Below are 22298 nucleotides of genomic sequence, written 5' to 3'. Positions count from 1 at the left end.
AATGATAGGTCAGTCATTGTACAGGTCATTATTTATCATCGCAGCCTCTCCCTGGGGGGACATCTGAAGACGCCGCTTCTTGCCAAAGGTGGAGAAGGAATTGTGGACGTCCAGCTCACTGCTGCGCTGCGATGCGGGCCTCAGGGTGCAAAAGCCCGAAGGTGTCCCGGGGATGTACACATTGTGATGGTAGTCGGGTGGTGGGTGTGGGTGCGGGTGAGGGTGTGGGTGTGGGTGAGGGTGAGGGTGAGGGTGAGGATGAGGGTGCGGGGGGATTGATGGCTGCTGCTGTTGGGGAGGAGGCGTGCAGCGAGGAGTCCAAGGGCGAGAGGGGACTCCACTGGTTGAAGGAGACATCTTATAGTCTGTAGTGTGACATAGACAAGGAGATTACTACTTACTGCTGTAGTGCTCTTTTCATTTAAATAACACTTTTTATAGTTTACTGCTTTTGAATCTGGACAATAAACAACAACATACAGCAAAAGAAGAATATAACCCTGCTTTTGTTAGTGGTAGTGGAGGTCAGACTATACCAACAAACCAAATTTCCAAGTGAACAACAAAGGAAATCTCATCTTATAATACCATGAAATTATTGGTTATATTTGGGTGCCCATAACATACAGTACATACAAAACCTAACCCTAAATGTGTGTCGTTTTGACTGTTACCTTTCATGCCTCTCATGTGAGTCCCCCAGGTCCAGTACTGTCCAGGTGCCATGGAGGTGACATAGTTTTCTGGGTCTGCGTGCATGGCCTTACGCATGAGGGTGCCATCCATGTTGATCGAGTTATAACTGTGAACAAGATACAAGTTTGTGCTTTAATTGTACGTAAATTAAATATCTATATCTATTTTAACCGGAGTGGTTTTTATACAGGCTCTAGTGTATTAAATGGTGTAATATAGAGATAAATGTAAGGTTGGGTTGACAAAGGTCAAAGGTCAAAAGTGTTACCTTTTGATGGAGGAGTTCTGATTCTTTGTGAGAGTCCAGTCTGTGTTTGGCTGCTTCAGCTGCAGGAGAAAGACAGAAAAAAACAAAGTTAATTTAAATTTTATAAAGATGACACCCTCCCCATGTACAGGCACATGCTGTGGCAGTGAAATGCCACTGCACAGATCTATTTCGAAAGCGGATTTGACAACAAACTTGTCTGCTCATGCTCTCTCCTTGAGTCAGCAGAGGTCAGTGATAACTGACATGAGCAGCAGTCTATCTTTGTGATCGCCCTGAAATGGAGACAGGACTGTTTTTCCTCGTGGATCTTGGCTGCCGCCCTGTGGATGTTTGGCGGAACAGACATGTCGAGAGCGGAGGTGCTGTTGCCTTCAGCTACCACTCGCCTGTCACTTAGTTTTGCTTTTATCCTCTGTGTTGCAGCGGGAGGGGTGAGAGGGGGGGAGAGCACCCGAGTGATATTTATTCCGGGTCTGCGTCTCATAGTATGGATTCCACGCTCTATTAATTCACTTAAAGTTGTTAACAAGGAGAATGCGACGTTGGCGTATTATTAGAATCTGTATTCAAAATACACTCCTCGCCAACTACGCACAAAACCAATTAGAACCCCACCGGGATGAAACGAAACATGATTTTAATCTTCAAAGGAAAGCGTGCCAGGGAGGAAATTAAGAAAATTACACACGTCATTGTTTTGTGGATTTTATGCATCATTTTACATTAATATTTGCCTGATGCTCCTCGAGCAAGGTTTTTAATTAAAAGTCTCGCAGAGAGCCTTGAAAAGTTTGCGGTCCTTGAAGCTGTATGTAAGCCGAGACAGCTCAACACGCAAAGCACGCAGAGCCCACTGTACACGTGCACGCACCTGTCCTGCGTGTCTTACACGGTTGGATGTGTGTTTAATCTCCCTTTTCACCTTCAATTCATCAACTTAAGCGGAGGCCCGTGCACTTGCTTTGTGCAACGCTCACATAGTTTCACTGTGATTTGCCTTTGAGATTTAATGTGTCACTGACGACCTCACGACGACTCACGTGGGCGCGCTGAGGGACACCGCCGGGTGAATTAGGGGAACCAATTAACGACAGGAAGGACACTCTCTCCTGAAGGAGCATAGCTGCGGGCGGAACAATCACCATGACCTCGAAATCCCTCTTGTGGCCAGAGGTGTGTGTGCCAGTGACCGCGGTGACATTTCTCAGTCTGCCTGGTGGAGTCCGGTATCATGACTCTGAGTCTTTGTCCCTCTGCGCTTCCACGAAGGCGACAATGAGCAATACGCACACATTTACGGGCTGCTGCCCCGTCTATTAGAATTAGAAAACACTGGTGTAGACACCCTGCCTCCGTAAATTCCCTTTCTCCTTGTCTCCTTCCTCCCCCTCCTCCTGTTACACCCCCTCCTCTCCCCCACCCTCGCTCGACAAATATGAAGCCACCTCTCTCTCTCTCTCTCTCTCTCTCTCTCTCTCTCTCTCTCTCTCTCTCTCTCCACGCATTCAGAGGACAACGCCGGGGCCGATCTACAGGCGGCCCACGTCTCAGTCCAGCCATGTCCTTGCACCCCCTCCTTCTCCTTGCCCCCTCCCCTCTCCATGTCCTCCCCTGTCTCCCCAAAATCGGCCATTTGCCATTTTTCATCAATAATGGGCAGCCCCCCCTTGCGAATACGCCACATTGTGTGTAGTATAATGGCTCGGCTTGCGCCCGTGCCCTTGAGGCATAGTTAGTGAGGTTATCTGTCCTATATTGTTAGTTTGAGAACAAGAAGGCGTGTCGCAAACCCGACTGATCGAAGACGAATTGTCTGAACTCAAGGCCGATGGATTCAAACAATTCACCTTGCCCGTCACGTATATAACCTTGGCTTTTTGTTCAAACTCAGGTGGGTGCGCTGGGTGCAGGTGTGTGTCCCCTCATCGCATGAGAAGTGTGTGACAATGACACTGGGTGATGTAGACATGCATCTTTCAGGCCACAGACTATAATTAAATTCATGAATTATTGTGTAAAGCTTTTTCCACGTGTATTTCTTTTGTCGTGAAGACACCTGGAAATGTTACCAAGACTGAAAAGAGGAGTCAACTTGAGCTACATCCCCTCTCCCTCTCACACAGTAATTGATATCTCACTTCATTCCATACAGATGATGAGACACGGTATGCGCACAGAATATGATCCTCGCAGGATAGGATTTTACACTTTCATTAAGATGTCAATTAAAATCTAATCTCACATCGTCTCATTTCATTTCCCCGGTGCCAAACATTACCATAGGCTGCGCAATTAGGATAAATGATTTCCATAATTAGAAAAAAACATTCGAGACAACATGCTGTGTAACGCACAAGAGGGAGAGAAGAAGAAGAAAATCGTGGCTTTGCTCAGTTTTTGCTCAAGTTGAGTTTAAATCTGTCTGGCATGCGTAATTTGACCTTCATGGCAGAATGTCACAGTCTAGATTCTTTATCAGATAGAAATCTGAGATGGATTTTGAGGTGACAGTGAGTGAAATGAACAACACGAGCTCTAACATCTTATGCTCTGATATCTCTGTACCTCGTTGGGAGTAGTTGCTCCGTTGTTCACAGATGCGCTCCGGCTTTGCGCGTTCCACGAGTTTTCTGCGCTCTTCGCCTCGTTGTTCCTCGGTGTGCTGCCCGGGCTGCACGGCTTCAGAAACATAAAGTCACTTTTGGCTGATTCAGGAGTCAGGCACACTTTATAACAATATGACTGTGAGAGACTGCTGTTTCCATTCACCTCCATGCAGTTCGTGGGCACTTTGGCGGCGGACGAGATCTGCAGGTTGAGGTTGGATTTTTTGAACACCTCCGGGGGCGGCTCGGGCTGAAAGCCCCCGCAACAGCAGCAGGCGAACGGGGGGAGGTTGTACCCGCTAATGGTCTCCCTGTCCTTGTAGCACTTGACCGCAGCCAGCACGATAATTGCCACCAGGAATATTAAAGATATGGTGCTCAGTGACACGATCAAATAGAGAGCGAGGTTGGAGGGGGGCTGTGGGCTGAGAGTGAGGTCTCCGAAATCTGACAGCGACTCGGGCACGCTGTCTACCACTGTGAGGACAATGGAGACGGTGGCGGAGAGCGGCGGCTGCCCGTTGTCCTTGACTAATATGACCAGTCTTTGCCTTGTTGCGTCCTTTTCCACCAGCCGGCGAATAGTCCTGATTTCTCCCGTGTACAGAGCCACGCTGAACAGCCCGGGGTCTGTAGCCTGCAACACCTGATAGGACAGCCGGGAGTTCTGCCCCGCGTCCGCGTCTAACGCTGTTATTTTGGTAACCAGATACCCAGCGTCTACTGACCGCGGAACCACCTCTGTGGCCACCGTGCCGTTTTTAGGCAGCGGGGACACAATAACAGGTGCATTGTCGTTCTGGTCCAAGACAAAGACGTTGACTGTGACATTACTGGCGAGAGGGGGGAAACCGGCGTCTTGCGCTTGAACCAGAATCTGAAAGTTTCTAAGTTGCTCATAATCAAAGGAGCGCAGTGCGTAGATATTGCCGTTGTCAGAGTTGATTGAGACATAAGTGGACACGGGCATGCCCTGAATCTGACCCTCGAGAATAGAATAAGACAGATAGGCGTTCTGGTTAGAATCGGGGTCGAATGCAGTTACAGAGCAAATGGAAGCGCCGGGGGCATTATTCTCGGTCACATACACTGTGTATGAAGGTTGAGAGAAGCGCGGGGGGTTGTCATTAATGTCAGACACTTGGACGAGGATGGTTTTCCTGGTGGAGAGCGAAGGAGAGCCCAGGTCTCTGGCTGTGAGGGTGATGTTGTACTCAGACACCGTCTCCCTGTCCAGGAACTCGCTTGTCACCAGGGTGTAATAGTTTTTAAAAGATGAGTGGAGCTGAAAGGGGACGTTGCTCGGGATTTGGCAGTCAACGTTCCCGTTCTCTCCCGCGTCCCGGTCCATGACACTGATAACAGCTATCACCGTGCCCGGTGGCGCGTCTTCCTGCACAGGAGTAGACACTGATGTGAGGATGACTTCGGGTGCGTTGTCATTCACATCCAGGATGTCTACAAGCACTTTGCTGTGTACTGCCACAGCTGAGGGTCCCCGGTCTTTTGCCTGCACATACAGCTCGTACACGCTGGCTTTCTCATAGTCCACAACACCCTTCACTCGGATTTCACCGGTGTACGGGTCCACATTGAACAGTTCGCGCACCTTAAGGGGTGCGTGCCCGCTAAACGCGTAGGTCACCTCCCCATTGGAGCCCTCATCCAGGTCTGTGGCGTTCAGCTTCAGCACCATCGTCCCCCTCGGCGCGTTCTCCACCAGGCTCGCCCGGTAAACTGAGCGGTCAAACACGGGCACGTTATCGTTTGCGTCTAACACTGTGATAGTTATCAGTGCTGTACCGGAGCGTTCCGGTGACCCCCCGTCAAAGGCAGTCAGAACCATTTCGTGCTTTTTCTGCTGCTCCCGGTCCAGTGGGGTGTCCAACACGAGCTCAGCAAACTTGCTTCCATCATTGCGCGTCTGGATATTCAGGATGAAGTGCTCGTTTGCGCTCAGCTGGTAGGAGCGCAGGGAGTTCGTGCCCACGTCCTGGTCCTGTGCGCTCTCTAACGGGAAACAGGAGCCGGGCGCAGCCGACTCTGTGATGTCAAGATTAAACTCGCTCCACGGGAAACTGGGGGAGTTGTCATTCACATCTAAAATCTCCACTTCCACTCTGTACAGTTCTAGTGGGTTTTCAATCACCACTTGTAAGTGTAAAAAGCAGCCCGGACTTCGTTCACACAGCTCCTCTCTGTCTATTTTCTCGTTGACGAAGAGGATGCCATTCTCCAAGTTCACTTCTAAGTACTGCTTCTTTGCGCCGGAGACGATACGAAACCGACGGGCTGACAGCTTGGCCACATCCAAGCCCAGGTCTTCGGCGATGTTGCCCACAAAAGCTCCATGCTCCAGCTCCTCGGGGATGGAGTACCGAATTTGCGCAAGAACCAGGTCCACTACACACGCACACAGAAGCAGACATATAACCAGCCCAGTCACTGGTACCCAGCTGCCTCTGGAGAGTCTGTGATCCATCTCAGCGGCGTGCGTAAAAATCACCTCACCTAGACATCTTGCGCCTCACAAAGCCACTCAGCTGCGGAGCTAAAAAAGTGCAAACAAAAGCAGAGTGTGTCCCAATTGAAAAAATAAAAAATAAAAAAAAAATCTTCAGATGTAAGTTTGTAACATCTAGGTGTGTGGATAACTTTACTGGAGAGTTAAGCTGAGGGGAGAGGACAGTGAAAGCACCTCTCTCCCTCTCTGTTGTGCTCCACGCGCAACACCGGTGATGTGTGAACGGGGGAGGCTCGCGCTTTGATTTTACAGTGTATTAGACAGTCGGAGGAACTGGTGGGTAGGCGCGTGTGTGTGGGTTGTGTCTGTGAGAAAGAAAGAGAGAGAGAGAGAGAGAGAGAGAGAGAGAGAGAGAGAGAGAGAGTGGGGGTGGACGCAGCTTCTCGCAGCTCCGTATTGGAGGACGCCGACGCGAAGTGCGACTCTAATTACTGTAGACGCTTAACCCTTTCACATCCTCATGTCTGTTCCTCTGACCCATTAAAGAGACGAGAAGGCGTAAGTTTGACACCAGACGTCAGAGCCAGATTTGGATTAGGGGACAAATTGTGTTGTGGGTGTCGTTTTCTAGGCTGCCTTTAACAGATGAGGATGGACAAGGATTTGTCATGGTGACCACAGTGCCCTCCAGGCCCAGGATGGCAGCGGCATTATTTTACATTGATCTATTATAACCTCATTATAGCTTCAATGCAGAATAAACTATTCATCACGGTTCCACTTTTACAAAAAAAAAAAAAAAGAATAGACACACACTGGCCTGAGCACTCATTCGCTTCGCCTCAAATGGGCCAGTGGCCCCTGCCAGTTTAGGCTCCTGGGATTTTTAATGCTTTTTAATGAGAGCCCTTTGAAGATGAATGCCCAGATTGCAAAAAAAACAGTCCCATTCATTAATCATCAGACACGAAATTGGGTTTTACAAAAAGAATCTTTGATGGGTCAGTATTTTCAATTTTAATCAGTATTTAAATGAGCGATCGCAACATTTTGGAGCTTATAATGATTACAGTGACAGTCACGTGCGAGCGATACACTCATACAAATGCGCATTACACGACTTTAATTCACTTAAGTTGGCCTGAACATGTATCAACATAATCAACATAAAAGCACTGTCATAAAGCCTTAATCATACTTGTCTCTAATCAGGTATTATAGTTTGGATTATCCCATAGGTGATGTGTTCACAGTTTGCAGATGACAGAGGAAAAGCTGAGGGATGTTTTCGAGGACTGAACTCTGTGGATGAACCGCTGCCACTAAGCACCATACTTGTTATAGGACAAAGAGGACAACTCTGGCCTCTTTAGAGTGCGGCACATGTTTGTTCAGATCTAATCTTTTTCCTGTTAATCCTGGTCAGTTAGACAACCACTGAACCTCAGAGAGGGAGAACGAGAGAGGGAAGGAGAGAAACTAAAGGATGCCTTTGTGAATACGGGTTCGTCTCCACACGGACACGAGTGGCATCCTAATGTAAAACGGTGGCTGGAAATCTGAAAGTCTCTTCTTGGGACTGACGACACAGCCTTGGCCCCCGGGCAGCGCTGGGCTCGTTAGCTTTAAAAGAAGAGGAAAAACAAGAGAGAAGGAGATGAGAGGGAAAGAACAAGAAGCAAATTTTTCTGTTTCCTAGGGGAAGTTTTCTTTCTTTTACACTAGACGCTACATTTTCTGTTAAGCTGCCCCCGAAACCTGAGGACTGCGTCCTCTGTCGAAAATTGTATTGATGGTTGCTGGTCCTCTGTGAGAATGATCAGGGAAACCAAGCGGCGTTGATGTCTGATGATGTTGTGATCTTTTCACTTGAGAGAAAACAAACGGGGCTGATGGGAATACTTCAACTTTGAGAAAGTGGTTGTTTGTGACATTTCTCTTTTCAGCCAACTTGGAGAATAATAAGTTTGGGCGTCAGGGGATGGAGGTGGGATGTCATTTTCGGTATGATTCATATCCAGGGTGGAAAACAAAGGTCATGACTTATGTCTGAATGAACACTGCAGCGCTAAAATGCTCATTGTGGAACAAAATGTTACATCATAAGTATCACTTATACTATTCTTCATGAGCACAAGAATGGTCCCAGACCTATCTGTCCAACAAGCAGCCCCCGAAATGCAACACCCTCCCCTTTTCAGGAAAAAAACACTAAAATCCCCAGGTTTAAATAAGCAGAAAACACAATCTGCTTGCAGACTTAACCTCAAGCAGATGGTTAAGCTTCTCCAGAAATGATTACATTTCTGGAAAAGGAAAAAAAAAATCACCACCACCAGTTCCATTGCTTTCCCCTTCTTTTTAATTAACGGAGTGAAGGATTAGTGTGCAGCTATCCGGGATCAACCGTTCTCCGACGGAAGAATACAAATGTTTTGTGATAAATAATCCCAAAGCACTCCGGCCGGCGGTCCCTCGGTGCCTGTTACATTAACATGCATTACACGGAGCATTAAGCCGGTCTCATCCGCCCCTATCGCCTCGCTCACCCCATTGTCCGACAGAAAGACAGCCATTACTTTCTCTGAACTACCGCTCAGCAACCACCTGACCGTGACCCGGCACTCCAGCCCTCACTGAGGTGAGGGACACAGGGTGAGAAGGTGGCGGGGGGGGTGGATTAACTAAAGTTAAAGAGTAATGGTTGGAAAACTTTTCATTTATTCTTTTCTTGCTTAAAGATAAAGAAGCGTATCTTTAATTTTCCCAAGTGGTTTCAGTTGAGCAGGTACAGGCGACATTTCATTTGACCCACAATGTGCACAGGGGACTCCAGCTGATTCATTTAATTTCATTTGTGATCTGGTGGCGCCATCTACTGGCTGCTGTCCAGGCTATTTCTAATATGGAATAGTATAAAAAGGAAAACATTATCTTGCCATATCATCAAATGGAGCATTTAGCTGTATTGTTTATAGTATGTATTCATAATCTTCATGTAACTTTGTTTGGGTATGTGTACATTTACTGTATGTATGTATTTGTGTCGTTTTTATATTGTATTTTATGTATATTTGTGTTAAGAACCCCTGAAAACATCATGGCTCACCTCAAGGGATTCATCCTTCAAATAAAATGATGGTGCAACAGTATTTCTCTTTAAAACAACATCACAACCTGTCATAAATAAATAAAACACTCCTACATGCTGCCCTTCTTAACCTTGACTTTTGACATAATGGTTGTCCCTGCTCCACACTGACTGAAAGCTCTGAGGATTCATCATGACCGGCCTATTTAACCATTATAGTTCAAGTCACCCAAGCGATCATTTGTCTTTTAAACATAAAGGCATGTCATAGTAATAACTTCAGTCGTCAGCCACCTGTTCATGAATCTGAACCTCCAAGACAATAAGTGTATTCAGGAAAACCAGTGTGTTTCAGCCTACAGTCTTCATCAGGTTCATCTGGGAAGATATTACAAACATATCCAATTTGATACACACTTTAAACAGCAGGATGTGCACACATAAAACATGAATGTCTGCATAGAATGTTTCTTGTTCTTGACCAAAAAAATAAACAAAGTGACAAAGTGAGGATGAGGATGTGAGGATTAGTCTGCACCACACATAAATGTATGGGAACAAGTCACTGAAGGCCTCTCAATCACTCAACACATTAAATTAAATAAAAACGCAGTTAAAGCTGATTAATAAAGATTCCCCGAAGCATCAATCAGGATTTGTCAATTAAGATCCTGTAGTTGTCACTCTGTTCCCATCAGAGGCCATTATTTATTGTCTATACTATCTCTGGCCTTTTTTTAATCTGTGATCTTAGCGCGCCATCTGCCGGATATTAATCGGAACAGCAGCTTCTGTTGCCAAATAAGCAGTGATCACTGTAAATATTCTGTAATCAGAATTTTATTGTTTTAAGATTTGTTTTCTAAATCGTTTGACATTAAAAAAAAACTTGAGATTCACCTTCACGTTATGTAATTTACGGATGTGTATGTATTATGCAGTCTTAAGCATGGTGTTTCTTATTACACTTATTTAGTAGAGGTTCATTTTATCAGATTCGTTGCTCAGAGTTAACTTCTGGTGGGGGACAACTGATGATTTATTCCCCCTGACAAACAATAAAGCTAAATAAATTACATTAAATTCAATGCTGGCGTTAGTAACCTCCCCCCTTCAGATGAGATCATTAGCATGCCTTATTAAATATTAGTGCTACCGAGGGGCATAGTAGTTGGCTTCTAGCAGTGTATTATTATTAATAGGCTAATTAGTTGTTGCACAACTTGTATTGCGAGGCTGCATGAACCCTTTTAGAGAAAATCGGAAACTTATTCTGTAGAGACATAATACATAACATAATAAATATAATACATTAATGTAGTATGTATGTATTGTATATTCATTTCTGTGAAATCAGTTCTGATTATTGATGTTTGTGCTTTAAGTTAGTGTGCCCCTTTTATTAAACTTTTAGTTTACAACTTTTGTCAGAACATAATAGTGTTTTTTACTTTCCCCACCTTACAGACTGAGCTACCTCACTTTAAATTAGTTTTATTCAATTGATAGGGAGCAGCTAAGGACACCATATTAAAGGCATTGTAAAATACTGAGCCATCTAACAGCGACTTCTACTGGTGACAAACCGGTAAGACTGAGCTGCTCTCCTGAGCAACACGTCCGTAAGAAGGACCACAGTGAGATGTTATTTCTGTGGAGGATACAACTCAGTCAGAACAGTGGAAATGTGTTTGTTTGTTTGTTTGTTTGTTTGTTTGTTTGTTTATTTATAGTCAGATTCGGAGTATGTAATGCTGGAAGGAAGTCATCAGATGGTTCATATGGGCTCAAAGTCCTTTGTTACAATATCATAACACGACCACTGCTAGTTATTTATTCCACTAATTTAACTTTGTGTTGTTATAACAACAGCTTGTAGTTCTGGGATAAAAATGCCTTTGAAGACGTATGAAGGGAAAAAGGACAAAAAAAAACATCTGTCCGTCTGGCTTGTGTAGTCTGTTTCCGGGTTTCAACCTGAAAGTAAGAAGCGTAGGACTAACGTGTTGATTAAACACGGAGGAAGTTTACAAAGAAACGTAGAGGAGAAATGAGGTCATGAGTGAATATTAAAAAGTAGGGCTGGTGACGCGGCTGGAGGCGGAGGGACAGGTGCGTCGCTTCCTGGAGGTCCTGCAGATCACGTGGTATGTGGTAAATCACAACTGATGACAGACAGCTTCAGGCTTTGTGTCTGTTCAGTTCACTGACTGGTGATGAATTAATATGATTGAGCTGTGATATTCAGTTCACCACAATAATAAACAAACCAGAGTTAAGCTTTTAAAAAAGGCTTTTAGTTGCTGTCTGCTTTGATTTTATTTTTATGTTACTATATATTCTGTATGACGGACCCCTCTTCAAGAAAACATACGTGACCCTGATGCTGTCTACTGCCCAATTTATACCTTTCAGCATTTTCCCCAACGCTAAAGATGAAACTGGGCCGACTTCATTGTACACCCGGATTGCTTTCAGAATGACGTCACATTTCTAGGAAAGTCAGAGGCCTTTTAATGTGACGTTAGCACAGAAAATCCACTAGGTGGAGCTCAAGACCAATAAAACAACAGGCCAAAGTACACTTTCCACCCATCTCCTCTGTCTGTCTTACTGATATACACACATGAGGTAAGGCCCATACATGATGAAGTATGTAAATAAACTGCTATGAATATATGTATGTTTATACACGTATATCATGTGTGTATGGAGCTTGCGTGTGTGGGGCCCCTGAGATTATTTTCATTACTTCAGCAGATGTGACACTGAGTGTATATGTGTGTATATGTGTGTCTGCATGTGGAGGTGAGATAGAGAGTCAGAAGGCAGAGGGAAGCGATGAAACAACAAAACACAGGGACGTGATGAAAGAGAGTTAGAGGTGACTTCCACCTGCAATTAGCCTCACCTCATCACTCTCCACAGTCTCCGCAATAACCTGCTGAACTCTGTCCGGCGTGTCACCACAATATCTATCAGAGGAGGCGAACAGCGAGAAAAAAGAGAGATGCGAGGCTGAGAAGAAAGGTGGGAGGTCACACGAGATATAGAGATAGGTGCAAGACATCATGGGGGAGGAAGGCAGGTGAGAGGAGATAAGAGAAGACAAAGACAGAAAACAGAAATGTCAGACGCACAGTAGCAGGCTGAGTGGTGATGTGATAGGAAAATGAAGAGCAGGGATAGGGGAAAGGAGAGGGAGGAAAAAGAGGGAAAGAGAGAATAGAGGGTTTTTCGTCCACATGCTCCTCAGCTGTGTAAACTGAAGGTCTCTGCTGCTTCTCGGATTCCCCCGAAGAAGGGGGATATTTATAGGAGGCTGGCAGTTGCAGTGAATGGACCCTTGCTCTGTCACACCCACTAATATTATTATTATTACTTTATATGCGCAAAAATGGAAAATGTCAGCAACCTGAGAGGCCTGCAGAGACAGTGCGTGCATGCACTGTGTGTCACTCCCTGTCGGTGTGTATGTGTGTGTGTGTGTGTCCTCATGTTCGTGAGAAACTGTCTGCTGGTGAGACGTAGCATTTAAATGAAAACGGGGCAAAAGAAAGAAGACAGAATTAGAGAAAGAACAGAAAAACAGGGAGAAGTTGGCATGTATCGAGGGGTGTAACCTGATCTACTGAACTTATTAGAGCTGTCAAAGAGTGAGAGAAAAAGAGAAAGGAAGAAAGAGAGGTGGAGCAGGGCTAGACAGACACAGACATGAGCACATATCCCAGCTCCAGATTATAAGATTCCCGCAAGTTGCAGACGTGTTGAAACAGACTACACACACATACACACACACGCGTACACGCTCAAACACAGGTCCACGTCCACCTGGTAACAGATGCAAACTTAGGCACACATGCAGAAACACAAACAGTCTGATAGACATAACAGACGTGCACGCGTATGCACACATGCTGGGAAGAGAGGAAATTCCAGAGGGAACAGGTGGGAGTGGTGATAGCAATCTATCAGGATGACTTTGATCTTCCCCGTGCCTCTGTCACCACTGCTGAAATACACTGGATTGATCAGGCCGCCCTCCAATTAATCATAATGTGCACACACACGCCAAGATGTAATAACAGCACCACACCGAAAATACTCGCAAAGTAAAATAGTAGTTGTGGTGCACTGAGTACACATCAGGCCGTACGTGCACATTGGCAACAAGTTGAAATGCTGACTGAATGTTTGTGTACCCATGCTTCCTCGAGTTTTGTCCAAAGTGAAGCAGATATACAAAAACAGTGGCATCTCATATGAGTGCCGAGGTCAGTGAGAGGAAGTGATCTGAAGGGGGCAGTGTCGAGAGAAGCTCCGGGGACTTGAGTTTGAGCTACACCTGAAACATTACAAACAACATCATGGGAATGTTTGGTCTGGATGAAATAACACTACAATCATCATCATTTTTTAACACAGACACATTCAATGATTCGACGGTAACACTTTCTCGCGATTTGTCAACAAGATGATCTGAGATTTGAGGGAAGGAAGAAAAACATGAGGAAGGAAGAGAAGATGGAGACAGAGAGGAGACGGAGACATGGCTCTGGCACAGATGCAGAGTCTACTGAGGACAGAAGTCAAAGCTCAAGTGTGTGTGTTTTTGTTTGTGTGTGTGTGCGCATGTGAATGTGTGTGTCCTCAGGGTGGCCTGAACCTTAGGGCATATTAAACAAAATCGTCCAGTACAATGTCTCATCACAAGGCAGAAGAAAATACCCCGATGTCCGTATTATCAGCCAAGTGTGTGTGTGTGTGTGTGTGTGTGTGTGTGTGTGTGTGTGTGTGTGTGTGTGTGGGCGAGTGCCAAGCCTGAGATGAGAGTGTAGAGCCCCTGCCTTAGGGGCCACAAAGACAGTTGATTGACAAGTCACATGAACATGAATGTGCCTGTGTAACCCTCTCTGTACTAAAATCCTCATAATCACACCACTTCTCCTCTTTTGTGCCTCCTCTCCACCCATCCCTACCTCCACTTCTCCTCTTTGCAGCCCTCTTCATCCTCTACACCCTTCTCCCAACCATCCCTCCTTCCCCCACTTCTCTATTTCCTCCAGGTCTTTTTTTTACAGGGAGGCGGGCGTATATTAATGAGCCCCTCGGTAATTAGCTACTTTAAAGCATAAAAAGTCATGAATGGAGGCCTGCCCATGAACAGGTTTGCACATAAACACATTGGTCAGCTCGCACAGTGTGCTGCATGGCCAAAACATGAGCCGCAATCGAGAAAACATGCAAGGAGGAAAAAACTCAATCGTGACGGAAACCGTTTGCAGAAATTATTCATTTCCCTCCTTTTTTATGTTTTCCTTGTGCTGACTGTACACCCCTCCCTCTCCCCAGTCTCCCTCTTTCACTCTCACTCTTTCCTTCTTGCACATTCCTCTCCGTTTTGCATATCTCTTGCCCCCCCCCCCCCCCCCCCCTGCACTATACCTCACTGTTTTTAAAACAACTCTCCTTCCCCCTCTCATTCTCTCTTTCTCTCTCTCTCTCCACCTCATTCCCGCCCTCCCCTCACTACCTGACATTGTGGCTTGATGCCCAATGAGTCACACCTCTGCTAAAATCATCAGAGATGGAGGGAGGGAGGGAGGAGGGAGTAAAAGAAAGAAATCGTCAGGGAGAGAGAAAAAGCAGGAGAGTATGACAGAGAGAAAAATATAGAAAATAAAAATGGGAGGAGAGAAAGCTAGAGAGGCAGAAAGAGGGAGCCTCCGGGGAGAGAAAAGAGCATAGAGTGCATTTAACTTTTTGACTCCAGTAGTCAGTGTGTGCTTGTCAGTAACAGTTAGCCTGTAGACAACAACACTTTCCACACACTGCACAGGCACACACATGCATGCACAAAAACAGACACACACACACAGCCACACACGAATGACATCGTGCATAAGCCCACCTGCATGCTCTGCAGGCACACGCACACACACATTCAGCAATCAGACATGCAAACAAACCAGAGTAGAAAGTGTGGCTGCAGCCCCGCCTCTCTACATCAGCCTCCCCCACCCTCTCTAGCCGTTGCCCATGGATACCACACAAACACTCCCTGTTGGGCAACACTGGGAGTCAGGAGAGGACGTACATGGGTCACACACCTCCCCAAGCGCTGCGAGTTTGAAAGCAGTTGTGTGCGAGTGTGTTTGCGCGTTTTTTTTGTGCATACGTTTCAGCCATAAATTGCAGTGCTTTTGCATAACCAGTTTCTCCCCGTTGTAGAAATGTCTCCTTGCACAAACAAGCAAGTGAAAACAGCACTCATTTCCAAGATGCTGCATGAAATATGAGTGTTGAAAGTGGCACTGGAGTTTGTGTGAACTGTCCAAGAAACAAGGGATCAAAGGGGGAAAAGAGAAAGACGAGCTCCAAAGATGTAAAAAAACTGACATGATAAAATATGTGAGGATTAACAGTTGGACGGACAAGTATTGTTTACTACAAGTCTCCCTCACACTCTGATTTTACTCATGACGACCCTTATCCCTGAACTGCGACCTTCACTTGCTTGTCACAGTGGGGGCGCAGGCTTTAACGAGGCTTGTGTTTTATGAACCCTGAGGGATCGCTGCAAGCTGTGTGGATGTTGCTGTGTGCCACGTGCCTGTCATCATTCAGCAGGGTTGTTTTTGAACATTTCTGTGCCTCAGTCAAACAAGCTAATGCTTCTGACAGGCAGGCTTACTGTTTGTGATGTTGAATCGATAGGTTTGCTGAAAAGTGAATCAATCAGTCCATCAATCAATTGGTTTTTTTCTTGTTTTGCAGATCCTCAGGTTGTCTTATCACCACATGTCCAGATGGACGAGAACCAAGTAGGTCGCATGTTTCCTTTATCTTGGGTTTTGCACTGAGGGATTCGTTTTGATTTTAGGGAAACTGAAAGACTACAGCTGAAGACTCTTTAGTACCTCTACAAATGGCACAATCTATTCTGCTTTGATGGGGTCAATCCTAACTCAAGCCCCAGGCTTAGGAAGCGGAACAGGCCCCTACCCATAGCTGTAATGTTTTTAAAGCCATACCAGCCAGCCACAAAGCTCCTTTTGCCCTTTGTACAGAACACACCAGACAAAACCTTGGAAGCCATCCACTGCAAAGCACATTCCCAAAGTATTTCTTTTTTTCTTCTTTTTTTACAAGTGTGGGATGGGGTCGAACAACAATTACGGTAAAATGTGACTAATATGTCACAGACACGCTGGTGTGTTTTTTTTCTGACCTAGTCTTTCTTTTTTCCCCCTTTTCCACCATCCATCCTCTTCTCTCTCTTCTTAAAAATTCTTCCCTTTCACTTCAAACCCCTGTAATTACAAACAAAAGCGCTGACTCTTCTCCAGCTGAAACAATGATAATGATGGAGAGTAGTAAGTGTGTGTGTGTGCATGTGTGTGTCTTCATCAAAGCGGCGTTGACGTTGATGGGTGTAGAGAAATATGTGGAGGACAGAGAGGATTAACACAATCTGGGCATGAAGCCCCACAACTGAGAAGATGGTGTGTGTGTGTGTGTGTGTGTGTGTGTGTGTGTGTGTGTGTGTGTGTGTGTGTGTGTGTGTGTGTGTGTGTACATATGTTGACTCTGCCTTGATAGCAACGATCCAACACACAGCTGCTCCCTAAGCTTGGCATTTAAATGAGGCAAACCGACACTTGGAGCAAATGGGATACAGACAGAGGCGGTGACAACACAGACAGATAGAAGAGACTTGAGGAGCAGCAGCGGACTCAACAGCAGGTTGCACTTCTTGTAAACAACATAACAGTCGGGTGTGTGTAAGACTGAGAGGGTGACGTGACCTTGGAAGTCATATCTCATCGTTAAACACAGCAAGATGCACATAATTTGACCTCGAGGAGCACAAAGTACACAGCTAACGTGTTTTTTTTTTTGTCGTGCCTGAACTTCACACTCCCACACCAGAACCTGAATGTGCAGCTGAACGTTAGGTACAATATGTCGAGTGTGTGTTGCTGTAGTATCTAGGCCACATATATGCATGGTTGCGAGGTAGAGAGAGTGTACTGCCTGGTTGTGTTTGGAGCGGGCCCAGGCCAGAGGAGCTCAAAGCACTGAATGTCATCATCAGAGCTGTCGGAGAGCCAAGCAGTAATCACACCCAGATCACCTACACACTCACGCCAACTTACAACACCAGTCACCCCAGAGTGGTGTGTGTGTGTGTGTGTGTTTGAAAAAAACGGAGACTGATTGAGAGGGAGAAGGAAAACGAAAGACAAGAAGTATATGTGCATGCGGCAAGTATGCATCCTGTGTTACCGTAAAAAAGTGTGTGTACGCAGACAAGCATGTGGTCATAGTGTGAGTAGTGAGTGAGTGAAGGCTGTGAATGTGTGTGCTGTGGAGAGGAGAGGAGAGGAGGGTGTATTTTTTCTCTCCTCTTTCTTCCTCCCTCTCTCCATGTCAGTCTTATATCCCACCCCTCTATTTTCCATTTTTACATGCAGCTCCAGATGTGAAGGCAGTGAAATATTAAATTACAGAAATGGGCTTGTTTCTGCACTTTGGGCTGTATCAAAAACAACCCAGCCTCTGCTCTCTCCTGACCTGACACACACACACACACACACACTTTCTCACACTTTGATAATCACATTTCAAACTGTTGCCCGACTGTACGCCGCAGGTGAACAGAGCAAAGTACAGTAATGCTTGTCACTTATCAAGTGCACTGGTACTTGTTTCAGTGGCTCGATCGTGTGTTCAGACTTACGTGATATTTGTTTTCACTTTAGCGTGCACACTGTTGATAAACACTGAGTCAAGCAGCAACCACAGCTGGATCCTTGAGCTCTTGCAAAAGTGCCTTGAGGTGCACTCCCTGTAAAAACCACTAGATGCTGGCTCAGAGAAAACTCTTGAAGTCAACAGACCACTTAGATACAAATAAAAACATTGTTAATGGCCTCATGTTTCATTCATGCTGTAAGCTCTTGTTTATGTCAAGAGCTGATAGGAAGTAAATTGAACCCAAAGCACTTTAAATTGTGATATGAAGAATGTTGTCTTTATGTCTATACTTTTCTTGGTCAACATAGGACTTTTTACATTGTAGACAATCTAACTTTGACAGTAGGAACAACATTAAAGATAGAGGTGTGACGGAATTCAGCCATCAATAATATTATTAGTTACACCTGTGCTTTTCCTCCTGTGACATAGGCTTATTGCAATAGTTATTGTTCAGTGAAGGGGATACTAAGTCTTAAAGGTACATATATTTGGATGGTGTGTTTGCTTGATTGATTAGTGTGATTATCTCTTATTCTCTCAGCTGTGGTGGCTGCCATTTGCTTCACCTACTTCAGCCTCACCTGGCTTCACAGTATTGCCGAAATCTGGAGAAACAAATTGCAGTGATGGTAAGCCCAGAGCCAGGTACATATGAATGTCAGCTGCTTAGAGAAATCATGTCTGTACTGTAAAGAAAATATAACCACGTGCAATGAAAACCAATTTTGTTTTTGTTTTCTCTTTATGCTTAGCACAGTACCTTGTAGGGTATACTTTACTATATGAGTACATTACTTATTATAAGTAAATGCGGTAAGAATCATTAACTAACAGTTAATTAACAGTGTTCACGTTAACTAAGATATGAATTTATACATTATTTAATAGTTCATAAAGATGCTATTAACATTAGTTAATACGGTGATAAGCATTGACTAACGGTTAATTAATACAATAATAAGCATTAAAGCAATATTATGTAGAAATAGCAGATGGTTGTCGGGATGAATTGATGTCCAGTCATTAATAATAAATGGTTGAATAAGATACATTTATGAAGTGTTACTTAAGGGATACATGTTCTCATCTTTACAATAAGGGTTACAATGAGCATTCATTAAAGGCCAGTTAAGGTTTAATAATGCTTATACAGTATAACATGCTTTTTAGATTAGGCTATAAGTTAGGGAAGGTTTACATGAAGATTAAAAAAACAGGGCAAACCTCTGTATAAAGACAATGGAGTGTGTCTACTGATCAAAAACTTGACCAAATATAAGTCATAAGTTTGAGGATGTAGAAGTGAGTCGACAATCATTAACTTTAAATAAATATTTCTAAAAACAGTTTTCTCTTAATGAAATGGTTTAGCTGTGAATTTCATGACATTCATTACCTAATGTTAATAGCATATGTATAAAATATTAAATAGTGTAAAAATTAATACCTTAGTCAACATGAACACCATAAGTAAATTATTGCTGTTCAAATTAGTTAATCGTCATTATTCCATTAACTAATGCTCATTAATGTATCCTTAAAATGTCACCCTTTTTGTAATCAGTTTTTAACTTTTACTTTCTGTTTCTGGTGTTCTGGTGTTACATTTATGCTTGCGCAAACTAAATGTACAAAAAGTCAGACTGAGAGACGCTCACAGTTGCTCAGTTTGGTTGTTGAAAATGGATGAAAACCACTGATATCAGGTCAGTTCAATTCATATTGAACAATACTATCAAAGCACGATTGTGTTAAATATTAAACTGGACCACACTGCGGAAAACTGCACACTGCAAACTGTAGGGTGGATGTCACCAATCACAATACTAAGCAATAAAAGCAGTTATTGTGAGAGGACTGGAATGAATTCTCTAAATGTCATGGTGGACTCCCAGAATGCTTTTCTTACATCACGAGGGCTTTTGGGTGTTGTGATAAATACACACACAGGGAATGGTTTATATGAGGAATACAAGTCAGTGTCAGTCAGTGCAGCCACACAATTATACTACAGGAATTTGTTTGGTGGTTATTGCTGAACCTAAAACAAATTATATGTTGTTTATGCTATTCTTGCCACTTGTATAGCAATTTGCACTTCAGTTTTAATACAAACAAAGATGACAAGTAAAGGGCCATTCTGAAGGTAAGCAACAGTCCCATACTTTCATAATGACTACTACCGGTTAGATAATTAAATTTAAAGATAAATATGAAAATATGAGATTGCAAACACCCAGTCCTAACATAAGTACAGGACATAAGATTTATCATTTAACAACCTAAATAGTTTAAAACTTAGAGAACTGCAGCAGTTTATAAGATTATATTTTCATCCACCTGCTAAATCTAAAATTAATGATGTTTCTTTAAAAGTTAGTTAAAAGTGAATTGGACTTCTTCACATGTTGTGTTTTATATTCAGTAATGACTAATATACAAATATGTTTATGTCAGTAACAGTGTGGTTGTATGAAAATAACTCACACTTTTCCTCTGCTTCACGTCAGACCTTATGATTACACAAGAGACAAAACATTGTGCATCACAGGCTGATATAGCATAGTAGCTAGCATTACAATGTTACAGAATCCCCCAAAATTTACGTCCTCCTCTCTGCACATATTGTTCTGAAAGTGTAGCCCCCTGCTCACCTCCTCCATAAACCCTGAGCTATCCAGGGGATACACATGACTTACTGATTGAGTGTAGACAACCTGATAGCAGTTTAGGATCACAGTAGAGTTAACACACTGTCAAATGCCATGCAATGAGCACCTCAACAGGGGACAGATGAGAGTAACATGTGAGCATATGCTGGGCGTGTGTGTGTCTGTGCATAGTATATGAGAGGGGTGAGTGTGAAATGAGTGTGTATCTTGTGTGTGTGTGTGAGTGAAGTGTGTGTATGCGTCTGTTTGTGTGTGTGAGGGCTACCCTGCTCAGGGCATTGACTGAATTGTTTCCACATGTGTCTTAACGCAGAGTTCTGGGCGGGTTTGGAGGACAAGGGAGGAGAGGGGGCTGCTATAGTTGGTGAGGGGGGGTCAGGTTTCATAGCACCATGCAGCACATCTGGGCTGCAAGAGCAGAATTAGATTTCCCACGACTGAAAACACATAGCCTACACACACTCACATGCGTCTGCACACACCTTGATCAACCACGAATCGGTACACAAACATCTGTGATGTATAAGCAGCAAACATGTGCACCGATCATACACACAAACACACACCCACTCTGCTACCACACACATTGTACAACCAGCTACACGGCTCCTCATTTATGTTATGCAAGTGCTGCTTATTGTTCCACGCTCTGTTGCTTTTCAACCCCGGCCTTTCTTATCCTTAACACACTCTCATGCATTCCCACACACACACACACACTCAAACACCACTTCTTCCCTGGCACAGCTGTCCCAAATGCTGCGGGCACACGGGCGTTTCACTGGCACGACACATGGAAGGAAAATCTGAATGTGTTCTCACTAATCATTCCCCTATTCCACCCAGGGAGAGAGAGAGAGAAAGAGAGAGACAGGACGAAAGGATGAGGACGGACGAGTGCAGGGACTGGACGACCTGTACAGCAGGTGTTGAAAGGTGAGGAGGCAGCAGACAATGCCAGCGTCAGTGCGAAAACACGAGAAGAAAAGAGAGAGTGACAGAGCGGGATAAAAGCAGGTTAGAGGTGAATGGGTAGGGAGAGCGGGTGGGAAAGAGAGAAAGACGGAGTGAGATGGGATAAATGGGGGCATGCCAGTTCCATAAATGTTTAATTGCCAGCAGGTTTATTCATGTTAAGAGAAGGAGAGGAGAAAAAAGAGAGAGCTTAAACAGTACAAAATCTGTCTAGAGCCCCCAAATCTAATTTACACAACAAACAGAGAGAGGAGCGAAGAGAGGGCAAAAAACGGAGGGGAAGAGAAGAGGGGGGGTGAGTGAGAGAGAAAAGGAGAGGGAGAAAAATGCTAATTGGCTACAGTTGGGCATGTCTGGCCTGAGATGAAAGGGGAAGAGGACAGAGAATGAGGGAGCAGGAGGGAGGGATGAGAGTGAAAAGAGAGGAGTGAAGAAACAAGAGTGTGGACTTACACAGACTGATGGATGGATGGATGGATGGATGGATGGATGGATGGATGGATGGGAACACACATGAGTGTCATCTGTAGTGTATATCACATAATGTGTCCCAGCCATTACTGCTGCTTTCTTTCTTTTTCCCCCTGAACTGTTACGAGAGCCCTTTGTTTTTCTTTTCTCAAAAAACTATGAATGGATTTAAAGTAAGGCTACAAGGCGGTAATGCCCTTTCATTCACATAAATAATTGTAGTGAGACATTATGAGTGCTGAGACTTGTTGGGAATGATGAAGCTATAGCTGAAGGGCAGTAGTCAGTA

The 22298-nt window shown here is 44.4% G+C and overlaps 1 protein-coding gene across 1 annotated transcript; it reads right to left on the bottom strand.

Annotated features, from left to right (window-relative positions):
• Positions 1 to 9: 9 nt before the first annotated feature.
• LOC141012938 (protocadherin-10) lies at positions 10 to 6055 on the bottom strand. Its single transcript, XM_073486481.1, has 4 exons — positions 3533 to 6055; positions 965 to 1023; positions 675 to 802; positions 10 to 365 (listed from the first exon to the last, which is right to left on the bottom strand). The coding sequence occupies exons 1-4, from the start codon at positions 6053 to 6055 to the stop codon at positions 10 to 12; spliced, it is 3066 nt and encodes a 1021-aa protein (XP_073342582.1).
• Positions 6056 to 22298: the final 16243 nt, after the last annotated feature.

Source organism: Pagrus major, chromosome 18 (assembly GCF_040436345.1).
Source record: "Pagrus major chromosome 18, Pma_NU_1.0".
Taxonomy (NCBI): domain Eukaryota; kingdom Metazoa; phylum Chordata; class Actinopteri; order Spariformes; family Sparidae; genus Pagrus; species Pagrus major.
This window is presented reverse-complemented; position numbering and strand designations above follow the sequence as displayed.